The sequence below is a fragment of the Apodemus sylvaticus genome, chromosome 1 (assembly GCF_947179515.1).
Source record: "Apodemus sylvaticus chromosome 1, mApoSyl1.1, whole genome shotgun sequence".
Lineage (NCBI taxonomy): Eukaryota > Metazoa > Chordata > Mammalia > Rodentia > Muridae > Apodemus > Apodemus sylvaticus.
This window is the reverse complement of record NC_067472.1, coordinates 13,978,411-13,992,655: the sequence shown is the minus strand read 5'-3', so window position 1 is coordinate 13,992,655 and position 14,245 is coordinate 13,978,411. Positions and strand designations below refer to the sequence as shown.

General features: G+C 54.1%; 1 protein-coding gene across 1 annotated transcript in view; it reads right to left on the bottom strand.

Moving 5' to 3' along the window:
- Positions 1–14,245, bottom strand: part of Col17a1 (collagen type XVII alpha 1 chain) — a 45,397-nt gene that overhangs the window by 11,153 nt on the left and 19,999 nt on the right. Inside the window, exons 14-34 of the mRNA XM_052184116.1 lie at positions 13,675–13,836; positions 13,226–13,306; positions 12,747–12,791; positions 11,678–11,902; positions 10,731–10,946; positions 10,384–10,413; positions 9,990–10,016; positions 9,104–9,130; positions 8,942–9,004; positions 8,331–8,435; positions 7,428–7,490; positions 6,872–6,907; positions 6,248–6,301; positions 5,991–6,026; positions 5,529–5,564; positions 4,834–4,896; positions 3,884–3,919; positions 3,574–3,645; positions 2,743–2,769; positions 1,856–1,891; positions 146–181 (exon numbers count right to left, since the gene is read on the bottom strand). Of these exons, the coding sequence (XP_052040076.1) occupies positions 146–181; positions 1,856–1,891; positions 2,743–2,769; positions 3,574–3,645; positions 3,884–3,919; positions 4,834–4,896; positions 5,529–5,564; positions 5,991–6,026; positions 6,248–6,301; positions 6,872–6,907; positions 7,428–7,490; positions 8,331–8,435; positions 8,942–9,004; positions 9,104–9,130; positions 9,990–10,016; positions 10,384–10,413; positions 10,731–10,946; positions 11,678–11,902; positions 12,747–12,791; positions 13,226–13,306; positions 13,675–13,836 (1,476 nt within the window). The remainder of the gene's footprint in view (positions 1–145; positions 182–1,855; positions 1,892–2,742; positions 2,770–3,573; positions 3,646–3,883; positions 3,920–4,833; positions 4,897–5,528; positions 5,565–5,990; positions 6,027–6,247; positions 6,302–6,871; positions 6,908–7,427; positions 7,491–8,330; positions 8,436–8,941; positions 9,005–9,103; positions 9,131–9,989; positions 10,017–10,383; positions 10,414–10,730; positions 10,947–11,677; positions 11,903–12,746; positions 12,792–13,225; positions 13,307–13,674; positions 13,837–14,245) is intronic.

Below are 14,245 nucleotides of genomic sequence, written 5' to 3'. Positions count from 1 at the left end.
TGCTGACCACAGGTCACGGAGCCACAGCCTGGTGGTCAGTGCTCACCTTTGTCCTCCCTCAGCACCTGTCACCTGCCGACATGGAGCAGATGCCCCACAGGACAGGCAAATGGAACTCAGGGCGGAGCCCTCCCAGGCTGCCTACCTGAAGTCAGGACTCTGCCGGGAGCGCCAGGTTCACCTAGGGAGGACAAAGGGAGTGGGCGACAGGATTACTCGGTGTCTTGATGGATGATTTTCAGAGCTTCTGGTGGCCCTGAGGGCCACCTGTGGTCCTCTTGCCCGCAAGCTAATGGGATTTCAGTAATGAAGGAAGCCTACACTACCCTGAGCATCTCTCTCGACCCAGACCCAGGGCCCGGAGCATCAGTCGTCTCTCAGAGAAGGGGTCTCCTGGGAGGCTACGGAAGAATTTGCCCTTCCATGAAGCCAGAATGGGGGCTAACCTGAGACTCATCCTTAGCCCCACCCCATCTCTTCTTCCTATAAGGGCCATAGGCCGGAAATTTATCTGAAGATTAGAGGGCAAATAAAAGTCTCTATCCTATGCGTGAATTCCCTGGGTGACAGGACACCATGAAAAGGGTTTCGGCAATTGACAAATCTGGGCAATTCTGAGGTCACAGCTATTCTGTATCTTGAGGGACGAAAATGAATGTGTGAGTGAAGGGCTTCCAGGATTCATATGTCCCCAAACATACCCACCACTCCAGCAAAGGAGTGGAGAAGGACAGGAATCCTGGAGCTGGGAGCCAGGCTCAGGGAGAGAACTAAACAAAGCTCCACTGACCAGGGTCCTCCCGCGGAGTCTAAGGCGTGTGAATGATCATGCTAAGCCCCACAGTGGAAGGGTGGCTTTGACTTCTTCTCAGGGAGAGCAAAAGCGTGGGTTTTGCTCACGTTCCCACAACGGGGGGTCAAAGTCAAGGCAGGAGACCACTCTGTGAGAATACACTCTAACAATTAATAACCCGCATCCGTGGTGCGTCTCCTTCAGGAGAGCCTGAAGACACCCCCTCCCCCGAGGAATACTCTGTGGTACCCCTAACCCTATGAGGCCTTACTGAAGCCACCAGAGAATCTTCCGGCCTATGAAGTAGGAACTCAGCTGTCATATTTTACAGCTGGGCTCATTTATCCTCAAAGATCTTTTTGGCTCAACTGCTTGTTAGAAATAATAGTTTTAAAAACCCTTTCTTCCTAGGGTCCCACCTGGTGTGTTTGTGATGGTCAGGGTGCCAAGGCTTGGGAACAGGACACAGGACAGAAGGGAGTGTGTATTCCCGAGCACTCTGCGTTCCTGTTTGCTCGGCCGGGGTCTGATGGGCAGGGTTGGACCAGAGTGTTACTCCGTGCCTGCCTGCCTGTGTGGCATTGCACCGCTCCAACCAGACCCCCCGTGGCCCTCTGACTTGCCCCTTAGAGGGGTTAAAACACCCCTCCCTTCCTATAGACAGCTCTTTCTGCACCTTTGCTGTCCCAGTCACACCTGGGACTTGGTGGAGGGCCTGGCCTTGGGTGGCTCTGGTCTCAGAAAGCTTTGGCATCAGCGGTATTTTAGAGGTAATGTGGGCATTTTAAAGGCAAACAGGCACTTGGGACGCTTGGGGGTGGGTGGGGAGGAAACTTCCTTTCCTGTCTTCCTGCCACCAGGACCTGGGGACCTGAAAATGAGTCTCAGGGTTGAGCCTGGAGCAAGAGGCCCCGGTTCTCAGCCTTCCTTTGGAGCCACTAGATGCCACTGTTGGTCCAGGCTCTGGTTGGAGCAGGCCTCCCGCCTGCCAACCCCTCCCAGCTGTAAAAATGGCTGGTGAGAAGATGAAGAAAAAAATCCTTCCTGGGAGAAATCACATACCTTTAGTCCCTGGTCGTCCAGGGCTACCAGGAAGTCCTGATGTGATTAAACACAAGTCAGTCAGGATGATTAAGGCCCCGCGGCTCTAGATGTCTGCCCTCCTTCTCCCCTCTGGCAGTAAGCAGCCAGTATTCTGCCACTCAGCCTGGCCACACTGGCAGCCTGACAGAAGCAGCAGGATCCACTCAGGTCTTGCCTGAAATCACTTGGAGTGGGAGTAGAGCTCTCACCTAGAAGCCTGTCTGTCTCTCAGACATGGAGGCCCAGCAGTGTTGGGTTGAAGCACACAGAGACTCTGGGGGGATCCCTGTCACCCTAGGTTACAAAGCTGTCACTGTCCCTCTCCCTGTTGACTGCTGTGGGTCCTGCTGTGTTCAGAGTAGCAGCGGTTGTTGGCCTTTGCATAGCTTGAACTTGGTTTCACTCTCTTTGTCACAGAAAGTGAGGGACTGGGGGTGGCAAATAGTTCTTAAAGCAGAATAGGTTTTTACCAGTGGGCTTTAAAGGAGCCACCATCCCGGGAGAACCCTGGGAGCCAGTGGCGTGCAGGAAGCACACACTCCCTTCCTGCCACAGGGGACTCCACATCTGCTGGCTAAGAGAATTCCTAGCCTGCAGCACCCTCCCTGGATGTTCCTGCAGTAGAGACAACACAGCACAAACAGGATCTGACGTCACTGATATCAGAATGTCACCCACATTGCGCTGTGCAGGGTTCTTTGTTTTTTATTTTGTTTTCCCCTTATGTGCTTCTCAGCACTCGCTGTGACAAAGCCTGAGACAGAGCTGCTTGGGAGAGGGAAGGACAGGCTCAGGTAACTAGAGAGCCACTGGCCATCATGCCGGCCTGGCAGGAGACGGCAGCCGGGAGGGACTGGCTGACTCACCCTGAGGTCCTTGGGGTCCTGTGAGGCCTGCAGAAAAGGAGACATAGGGCCAAAGGTTGAAGGCTTAAGGACTGCTTAAGCTAAGGAGCCACAACACCACACAACCTTGCCCACAGAGCCGGTGGGCATGGTGGTGAGGGGGTCAGAGGTTACAGGAGGACATGCCTCACATCGATCTGGCCCAGAGTCCTCCCGTCTCTGGGCCATTCTGTGAGCTTTCTCGTGATCAGATGCTCCATTGGGCTCATTTGAGTTCAGAGATGCTTCAGGAATATAAGGAGATCCAGGAATCCAGAAAGCATCCCCCGCCCCACCTCACACATGCACACATGATGCCAAATGTTGCTGGCACTCTATTACACTTCACCGAGCACCAGTCGAGGAGTAGGGGTTCCTGGGTGAATGGTCACCGTATCTGGTTTTGACTTGTTTTCCCCACAGCCCTGAGAATCCTGCTCTTGTTTGGCCCTCGGTAGTGATGCAAACAAGGCCTCTTCTCTCTGATCGGTAGGTACTGATGAAGGCCTGGGTGCAGCCCCAGGACAGGAGACAGGCAAGGTACTGAGCTTGAGTTCAAGGGTACAATTGTAAGGGTGCTCATGCCCCTTTCCAGAACGCCTTGCTTAACTTTTATCTGTTAATTCTTCTTTTTGAAATGTCAACTTGTGGTTAAGAGTTCTGTGCTGAGCTGCTGAGGGCAACGGGATAAGGCTCACAAACACACCGGGCAGCACCTGTGTGCCTACCTCACCCCCAGTGCGCACACGCGCGGGAACACCCCTGAGTGGCACGCACACAGAGGACAGTGGCGTCCCCTTCCTGTCTCGTTACCTGGCTTCCCTGGGTCTCCAGCAGGTCCTGGTGGGCCCCGCGTTCCAGGCATCCCTGTCAGGCCTTGCTCACCTGCAGAGAGGGTGAAATATTGGAATGGCTCTCCCTCGGGAAAGGGCCTCTGAGCCGTGGGTTTCCTCAGCGGCTTGCTAGCAGATGGGCAGGGTGAAGCCCAGAGACCAAGACTGCTGTGCACGTCCCTTTGTCATTAGGATGGAGGGCCCAGGCATGCATGCTGGGGCAAAGGAAGGACAGGGAGGGACAGACAAGGGCAGCTGGGGACCATGAAGACCACAGCGCAGTGGCTAACCTCTGGAGCCTTGCTGGCCGTCAGCGCCAGCGGGACCTGGGAAAGAAGAAAAGTAAAGTCTGTTCAGTTCTCTCTCCTGTCCCAGGAGGCTTGGAGCACACGGTCTCCTAGGTGGAAGGCACACGCAGCTCTTCCCATGGCTGTCAGCCTCAGGAGCCTTGTCTTTGTGAGACACAGTCCCCCACACAGTCTCCTCACAGCTTCTCCTAAGGCACGTTTCCATGCTGGGAACCATCCGGCACACTCTGTCCCTAGTGCACTACGGGAACAGTGTCTGCCTCATTCACCTGAGGGCCCGGAAGTGAAAGTCCTTCAGATCCCTGTCACCTCTCCCCTTAACATATTCCTAACCTCCTTCTAACGTGGGGCCTCCTAGGACTTGCCTCATTGGCCACACTGTTGGCACCGCCACACAGACAGTTTTCCAAACCAGTGTTTCTTAAACACTTTCTAAGTCCTGAGGAACATCTGACAGGCCGTTTCTTTTTTTTTGTCCTCAGGGCTGTAAACCACCTCTTCTTAGGTTGTGTCCTTGCTCTCCGGGCGTCCCATGGCCCCCGTCACCACTCACAGGCCTTGCTGCAACTTGCAGGGATGAAGCAGGCCACGTCCTAGTAGCTTACTGTCCTGCATACAGTAAGCACTTACTAATGCTTAGTCAGTCAATGGTAGTGAAAATGTCATCTCCCCATTGAGGTGGCCTGAGCGTCGATGGGACTCGAGGCTGAGGCCAGGCTCCCTGGAGACTGGCTCAGTAATGACTAGTCAAAGTGTGGTGGCCTGAATCTGGCTTGGACGCTATCCCTGAGATGGACGACGGGGAGAGTCCTTGGTGGGCAGGACATAGCCAGGGAAGAAGGGCAGTGCCTATTCAGAACAATGAGAAATCCCCAGAAACCTGCAGCTAGAGAGACCCTGGAGGGATGCTCAGCTGACTGTGGGATTCTTACCCATTGCGCCCTTAACTCCTGGTTCGCCCACAGCTCCGGGCAACCCTCGAATGCCAGGCTCCCCTGCAAAGAACAAAGGACCTGCTGCTGGAGGCTCTCGGGCTCTGCAGGCCTCTGCACTGGCAGTACACAGCTCCTGCGTCCTCCTGTTTTCTCTTCACCCAGAGGAGCTGCGAGAAGCAACCTCTGCTTTGCCACCAAGGTCAGAACCGCCTATCAGCTCCGCCCTGTAGGCAGCAGGTTCAGACTGCCCCAGAAGCCATGCTGATCTGAGGGGGACACATATGAGTCTGGTTTCTTTGGAAGCAGCAAGCTGTCAAAGCGCGGTTACCTTCAACCTCTGTTAACCCACGCGGTTGGCGAGATGTGCGCGGCAGGCAGCGTATACACTTTATGCTGCTTTGGGAACTGATTCTCAGTTTTCCCAGTCAGATTCCCCCAAAGGATCAAAGACAGCTCTAGCCTTAGCACCAAACAGACATGGTCCGTAGCTAAATGGATTGCATTTAGACATGTGCTTAATTGACCTCCATCCCTAATGGATTTAATTTTTGTCGGAGATTTTCTTAGATTGAAGTAAAACTTCGAGGGTTCTGAGCCAGAAATTCTGCCTCACCCTCTGTATTTGTCCCACTTCTGGTGATTGCTAGGTCTTAAAGGATCATGAATTGGCTAAATTCCTGGCTAGGACTGACCTGTGAGGCCTCTGGGTCCTTTCTCACCCTGGTCACCTAAAAGAAACATGGGGTATGGGGGGAGGGGGAAATCATCAATTATGAGCAAGAAGAACAATCTCCCTTCACGACTCAGAGCCCTGAAGCAAGCAGGATGCTGGAGAGCCAGTTCCCTGATGACACTGGAGGAGCCGGTCCACCCATGATCCGCCCACAGCCTCTGCTGTGGTGAGGCACAAGGTGGACCAGACCAGAGAGTAGACACCTCAGAATGTGCCTCCTCACCACAGTGAAGACCATTCAACAATGCACATGTGAGCTGGGGACTTGGTTTCCCTTCTTTGTGCCTCAGTTTCCCTCTCAGCCCCACAGCCCAGGGACCAGAGACATATGTGCTCTTGGACCCTGTACACAGGTTATATCTGGGCACCTAGCAGCAGAACAGACCATGGTGAAGGCTGAGCAGCAGCGGGAACTGTATACCTTTGGGTCCTGGTGGTCCCACGAGTCCTTTGTCACCTGAAAGGGAGATAGGCACCTTGGTAGGGGATGGCCAAGAAGGGTCAGTGTCCGTCTCTGTAGACAGCTTCCTACCCCATACTGGTTCCACCTCCCTGCCTTGCGCTTGGTGGCTTGTGGTCATGTCCATCAGACCCTCTCTGAACCCTGAGTCCCAGGTCTTTCTTGAATGAGAGGTCTCCACAGAATGCTTTTTATTTCCTGCTCCTCCCCTAGCTTACCTTTGACACCAGGAAGTCCCACTTCACCTCGGAGCCCTTGGGGACCCACAGAGCCTGCCCAACAGAGGAAGACATATAGTTAGGTGAGTGTCCCATCTTCTGAAGAGGCGGACACACACTTTAGCCTGGATGCCGTCCAGGGAGAGCTGGAAACAGGGCAGCATGTATGCACATAGACGCACATGCACCTTGATGCAGAAGTCAGAGACCACGCCCCATGGACTCCCTCATCTCCCCAGGCTCCCTCTGGCCCACACTGGTCCCTGCCAGTCACCAGGCTCAGGCATTAGAATGCCCCAAGGATGCTGACAGAGACACTGGCTGTAACTCAAGCTCTTAGGGTCATTTGATACATATGGGACAAGACAGACGCAGGATGGGAGCTTCCTGTTGGTGAAGCTGCTGAGAGGTCTCGGCCCTGACACCAGTCACGCGGTGATTTAGACAGGACCTAGTAAGACACTTAAGCTCAGCCACAGGCTGCACGGTGGACAAGTTTTGTGTGTTCAGGAAGCTTTCGTACAACCACTTCTTTTGCTTTCAAAATGTTTGTTTTTTTTTCCTTGTAACATCCCTTTCTTTACCACAGAAGCAGCATGTATTTACAAGCAGCAGCACACTGACCTGGGGGGCCCTGGGGACCAGGAGAGCCACTGGGACCTGAGAAACAGGAGAGGGACAATCATCAGAAAGCCAAGCACTGGCTGGGACAACTGACCCTGGATGAAGGGCAGGGGACAGTCAGGGAGCTCATTCTAAGGGCCGTATGGGTCCTCGCTGGGACAGTACACCAGAGGGTCCAGGCATGACCCTTGTGGGGAGGCCACAGCTTGGCAGGGTCCACAGACCTTTGCTTCTTCCTAAGCCATTTTCTCTAGATCAAAGGTGGAGAGAGGAGGCTGCCGCTGGGCTTCAAGCACACTGTGTGTGTATTTGTGTCCAAGTCAAGGCAGAAATCACCTGGTTTCTTGTTAGACACCACACAATGCGACACTGAATAGAAAAAGCCATCTGTCTCATGCCCGGCTATGAGGCCAAAATTGTAGCCAAGTCTTCACAACCAGAACTCCTCTGTGGAGGAACACTTGTCATCGTGGACAGACCTGGGGCTACCAATCTATACTCCTGGGAAGCCCGGGACCTGCTTCCCTGAACACGTGGATTGGTCTTCATGACGTACCTCTGAGACCCGGAGAACCTGGGGCTCCAGGAAGGCCCCGAGGGCCTTGTTCTCCAGCAATCCCTGAGGAGAGACGGAAGAAATGCGCTGAGAAACTCCGGCCCTGGCAGTCACGTGTGGAAGGGAGGCTTCCCACTCTGCCAACAATCCAGTGAGCAGTCGGTGCCTCTCAGGGTGAGGCCACTCATGAGCAACACCCTCCAGGAACTCGGGCACCCAGACAGCTCACCAAGTATGTGAGAGGGTCCGCGGTCCTCAGTGACTTTGCCTGAGGCTTATGATTTTTTTTAAAGATTTATTTATTGTTATATATAAGTACACTGTCACTGTCTTCAGACACCCTAGAAGAGGGCGTCAGATCTCATTATGGATGGTTGTGAGCCACCACGTGGTTGCTGGGATTTAAACTCAGGACCTTCGGAAGAGCAGTCAGTGCTCTTAACCTCTGAGCCACCTCTCCAGCCCAAGCCTTATGGTTAAGGGGCTGAGTTCAAGGCATCCCCGGCTCCCTGAGGCTCTAGGCTTCTGACTCAGGCACTCTGCCGTTTGCTCGGCTGAGCCGCTGCCCCGGTGGCCCCAGTTTCACCCCACGCCCGGCTGTGCTTCCCGCTCTGTGGCTCCTTGCCCTCCACCTTGACCTGGCTCTGTTCCTCATCCTCTCTGGGGAGGTCGCTCCCCCAGACCTCTCTCTCTCTCTGGGGAAGCCCCCAAATCACAGGCTGGATCAGACCCTGGCAGCCTGGCCACACTCCATCACTAGTGACTGGCCCTGCAGGGTGCAGCACAGACCTTCCTCACTATCCACCTCAGCAGGTGCTCAGCCAATGCCGCCAGAAAAGGGAGGGGCAGGCGGGAGGATGGGCGGATGCAGCTAATCCTCTTGGTGTAGGCGGCACCTCTTACCTCTGTCTCCTTTCTCTCCAGATCCAGGAGGTCCCGGCTCACCACGAGGTCCCATGGGGCCTGCTAGTCCTCTCTGGCCTATGGGTCCTTCCATGCCAGGATCTCCTAAAGGTGGGGAGGGTCAATCTCACCGTTAGGGTCACGTGCCATAGCCCACAGACAGCCTCTCCTCAGCAGAACCATGACCCAGAGACTCTTTTAGGTCTCTGTTGTTTCTCTTCCTCTACAGCCTGCCCAACCCAGGACCAGAGTGACCCTGTGTGTACTAGCATCCTGCCTCTGCCCCAAATCTGTAAATTCCTTCTCAGTTCACCATCTTTGCGCCTGTTTTGCCTTGATGCCGCATGTGGCTTGCTGCCCTTGGCCACCTCGGCTGCCTCTACAGCTTCCAGAACCCTTTATCCACCTTTTGGGCCTTTGGCTTCAGTGGTCCCCTCTGCTCTGAATGTGTCCCTAAGCGTGCCTGCCACGCCCTCTCCTTTTCAATTCCCTATTTAACTCTCTGTCTTTCTCTGTTGTAGTTACTGCTGTCTTCTAAGACAGGATCTACTGAATAAATGTGTAAGAAAAGAGTGAGGTGGAAACGAATGATTAGAAAGGACGGCTCTTACCAATGCTGCCTTTTTGTCCCTTTGGTCCTTCTGGGCCAGGGTGGCCCAGGGGCCCAGGGATACCTGTGGATATAAAAGAAGCCTGTGTTTCCTCCTGAAGTCAGCAGCTAGGGCTGAGCATACCCAAACCCATAGCACTAGAGATCACTGCAGGTTACACACCTGGGATTCCAGGAAGGCCTCGGTCTCCTGTGGGGACAAAAGGAAAGGAGACTTCAGATGGGGAACCTGGCCTGGTCCCACAGGAACCACTAACAGGATACACATGGGGCTCTTGGGAGCAGATACATCCAGTTCTATTCAGATTGCTGAAACCACAAATACTTTTTTTGTATCCTTAGGCCCTGTAAGTTGTCTGGGACATAATTATAGTGAAAATTGGACAGTTTTCTGAAGTTCAGATGTACTCAGGAGGCCTGTACTTTACCTGACACACCGGCCTGCCTGGAGACTCCAGAGCCACCAAGATCCCATCTCAAGCATGGTCAGGAGGGCTGTGGGCTTGTGGGCCTTGGGAGCTGGACTTGGGTAGGGAGGCGGACTTGGGTAGGGAGCCGGGTGTGTGCTGAAGTTGTGGGTGCGTGGGAGCCATGAAGGAGACACGCAGGAATGAGGGGCTGGCAGAGGAGGAGCCCAGTTCCTGCCTGGGATCCCCGGGGAGTGAGGTAGGACAGAGCGGAGGACAGAGGAGGACCTTTCTCCTGGAATGGTGCTCCCTGGGGAAGGCACCCCGGGTGCAGAATCCCTTGGGGTGATGAAGACAGAAGGTTCCTGGGCCCATCCACGTGATCCTCTTAGTCAGAGACTCTGGGAAGGGCCCAGAATCTTTGGGCAGTTCCTTCCCACACCAGAGTAGATAGAGTCCCAGTGAAATTAGGCAAGAGAAGCTGCTTCCTGTCAGCTAGGGGTGGGGTGATGGGACTGGGAACCTCCTCTTCCAGCGTGCAGGGATTACAGCTGGTTAAACCGCCTCCCTCGGCCTGAGGGATTGTCTGCTTGCTTTAACCTTATCTCCCCAGTGTTTAAGGTAAGTCTCTGGAATACTCACCTTTAGGCCCTTGACTCCCTGTGTCACCTAAAACCAGAAAGCCGACACTGTGAGATAGGGTAATAGCCAAGAACCACTTTACAGCCGTGTTTCACACAGGTGAAACATTGGCAAGACATGAGCCACATATCAAGGTGAGGGGCGGGGCCTGCAGCTCCGCCAGAGACACCCAGGCACAGACCACTAGGCTTCCCCTGTGTGGTTGGTGCCTAGCTTCTGACCCTGCTGTGATGTCTGACTGACTGCAGAGTCACTCCCAGCCTTCTGACAGATAGTTGGGTGGTATTCTCCCTCTCCCATATGCACAAAAAAGCAGAGTCCAATCCCAGGGGAGCATGCCTCTCTGCCTCCCTTCCGGGAATGAGAACAGGGAAAGGTCGGCCCACTCCAATACCTTTTGGACCAGGACTTCCTCTGAGATTCCCTACAAGAAAAAGCAAATCTTGAGTCTCACACATACACACACACACACACAGGATGGGTGTTGGGAAGAGGCAGAAGCTAGCCATTAGAAATATAACCCCCACCCCCTTGTTGTTCCCATGATATTGAACCATGAGTCTCTCGTGGACTCAGTTTTCCCACCAGTGAAATGGGATCCCAGCCCAGCTCCATCTTGCCTCTTAGGGTGATGGTGGATAGGATGGGAGGGGGCGAGATGCTGGGTAGTGTCCCCAGGACAGGCATAAGGCCGCCCGGGCCCAATGTTCTGGGCTGGCTGGCCGTGTTCCTGGCTCTCACCGTTCTCCTGCTCCGTCATCAGCTTGTTCCTTACAAACAGCCAGATGGCCTCCGGGCTGGAGCCGTCCAGCTCAGCCTTGCCCAACCCAGATCCCAGGCTGGGTGCCTCAGCCTGGAGGCGGTCCTTGCTGCTTCTGTCCGTCTTGAAGTCATGATAGAGCACCTTGGTCTTTTCTAGCTCCTCCACACGGGCCTTCAGCTTCCTTACCTCCTCCGCTGTGAGGGACACACGTGGCCCATCAGTGAGGGTGGCGCTTGCCCTGGGGCCCTGGGTCAGTCAGGGGCGGGCATCTCCACACCCCTGGGTCCATATTTCAGCAATTCGTATGCAGAGACAATCCTTGTGGGCAGTAATGGCCAACATCCTCCTGGACCTCAAGGAACCCTAGCCCTGTCACCACCGGAGCCAAATTCAAACAAAGCAGGTTCTACTTCCTCTGGGAGGTGGAGAGGGTGGTAGCAAGGAAAGAGAGTCAATGCTCAGGTAGGGGGTAGAGAGATGGCTCAGGGGTTAAGAGCATTGACTGTTCCTCTGAAGGTCCTGAGTTCAAATCCCAGCAACCACATGGTGACTCACAGCCATCCATAATGAGATCTGATGCCCTTTTCTGGTGTGTCTGAAGACAGCAACAGTGTACTCATATATAATAATAAATAAATCTTTAAAAAGAAATGCTCAGGCAGAAAGACCATGGGGCAGTGTGGCCTTATTAAAGGCTGCCAGTGCAGGAGCCCGGGGTGGAGCTATGACCACAGACTCCCCGTGTTCTGCATCGTGATCTCCAGACTTGGGCCAGGTGCCTCGAGCGGCTGTTTCCTGTCTATACTGGGTTTACACTTGTAAGCTCCAGCCATGGGGCTCCAACCCTCAGGACCACTTGTGGTTTCCCATCCCGAGGAAGGGGTGGAGGGCCGGGGACTTTAGGCACGGTGGCCTTGCCACCTACCCAGAGCGATGAGACCGAAGAGCAGACCCAGCAGCAGCAGCCAGGTGAGCAGCAGGCCCAGCAGCCATTTCCACCAGCTGCAGCAGGAGCCGCAGGGGCACCAGGCAGGGGCACCGCCCCATGCGCCTCCACCGCCACCTGCGCCACCTCCACCGGTGCCTCCACCTTTGCCTTTGCCACCGCCGCCACCACCACCACCACCTCCTCGGTCATAGCCATGGCTTTCTGTGGAAGAAATTGGAAGGATGAATTGGATTCAGGAGGCTCCTGCCCATCTCCCGTCAAAATTGGTGACATCATGTGGGGACGGTGAGGAGGAGGAGGAGGAGGAGGACTTGAGTTTACATGTAGCTTTTCATGAACACAGGGCTGCGGCTGGAGAGTAAGTCTGAAATCCCCAGGCTTTGGCTGTGTGACCCCGACTCTTTATAAAATGAGGTTCAAAGATGACCTGCTTCATAAAACCGGATACAGAATGAAATGAAACAAGATCTTTAACCATCGGAGGACTCAGCCGCAGCACAGGGTTTAACACATCTTCATTGTTGGCAGTGCCACACGCCTCTGTCACAACGCCTTCATCTCATTAAGCCTAAACCTACAGGCTCTGGTGGCTGTGCCTCGCTGACCTGCTCGCCCGTCGTGGCTCCCACAGCACCTGGAGTTACACTTGAGAACCATGAACCTAAAAAAGGTAAGGCTGGCTCTCTAGGGAGATGGGAACTTCAAACTTCTCTCCCAAGGCAAGAGAGGAGGTGAAGAAACCACCAGGGGCTGGAGCAAGCGTGGGACAGCACCATCTTGGGCCTGTCTTGTTATGTCTACCCTGGCGGAAGGCTGGGCCCCAGGGATCAGGCTGACGAGCAGAAGTTGTAGAGCCCGTGAAACGTCATCCTTGTGACTCTGAGGTTGCCCACTGCCTCAGCCTGTCCATTCCCATTTTCTAGTCTTCTTCCCCTCCAGCCTTTAGGAGGCCAGAGCTGAACAGCTCTGGTGTCACATCATCTGCCCACTAACCATGGCCAGCCCCTCAGATCCTCTCACGGCAGGGGCCCCCGTGCTTCCTCACCTGCCGAGATGGTCTTGCTCTTTGTGGATACAGTATTTAGGTCTCCTACAAAACACATGAACATGAGTAGAGGAAGATCACATAAACACATACATGTGTACCTCACACATATGAAACCCAATGTAGTGAACTCCCACATGTGACCTCCCACCTGTATACCCACACATGTACCCCTACACACATACACCTCACACAGTGCACCCCCACATGCATGCATACTCATGCATGCGCGCGCACATGCACACACACACACACACACACACACGAACATGTAACACATGAACACATACACACGCCCATTCCTATATTAAAACTGCAGCTTCCCACCCAGCAAGTCTGAGGAGGACTGAATTCTGTGTTCCTAACACTCTTGGGTTCTGCCAGTTGACCCCACGTTGAGAGCTGTGGTCCCAGAAGACAAAGAAATGAGAAGAGTAGGCTTTGTTGAAGTTGGGTGGGCAGGGTCAGATTTGTCTTACCGTTCACATCTGCCTTTAGGCAGGTGTCGGCGGCATACGCAGCCTGCTTCTCTTTTTTCAGGGTGTCCTCTGAAAAAGAAGCTGTGCACAGAGCCAGTGACAATCTGCTCTAGTCTCTCCCTACTCTCCCTGCCTGCTCAGATCCCATCGCTCCCTGGGAAGACCAAGGTTAACCTGGTAGGAAGTTAGTCCCATTTTCCTGGGCTAATCTCCCAGGGGGCCGTGGTTAGACTCCTGTTACCCACAGACTCCCTGTGAGAACTCCCAAGTTTCCCCCGCTTCTCTGTACTCAAGGCAGGTCCAGGCAGATATTTTTCCATCGAAATGGGATCCCGGTGATTTGAAGACTAAATCGGTTCAAACCACCTTGTAAGAGTATTGGCCTCCTGCACTTGTAAAGCCCTTGCTCTGAAGCCCGTGCCACCGGCTCCACCTGTGCTCTGGCTTACTTGAAGAGATGCTGGCGGGGGAGGCGGTGAAGACCTTCCCACTGTCCTTGGTCATGATCAAGAGCTCCATCTCCTTCTTAGCTGGTACGTTGTCTTTCTCCAGAATCAGGAACTTGCAGTCTTTGTGCAAGTGGTCGTCACTCTGGACACTGGTGGTGCAGGCTGGAGGGGACACAAGTGGATGAGCTGGGAGGAAAGGAGGTTCACCAGTGTGTATGGGGGTGCTCCTGGTCCCTTAGACAGTGATACTATGACGCATCTTGCTGGCTAGGTCTGGTTGTCATGAAGTTAGCTCAGTGTCAGCAGTGCTACATGACTGGTCTATGGGGCTATCTCCCTACCTGTAGACACAGGATCTCCCTTGATTTTGTAGATGTCTCCTTCACCAACCAGGCCCTTCTTAAACTAACCCGATAGACTTGTGCTACCATCCTGGTAAGGTTTTGCTAAAGCTCTGCTCTCTTGTACACGGACCACATGTCTATCACATCACTTGCTTGCTTAGGAATCACGCCATTCTCTCGAATTGTCTGGCGTACTGTGTATTTCTCATCTGCTTGTCCGCCTGGCA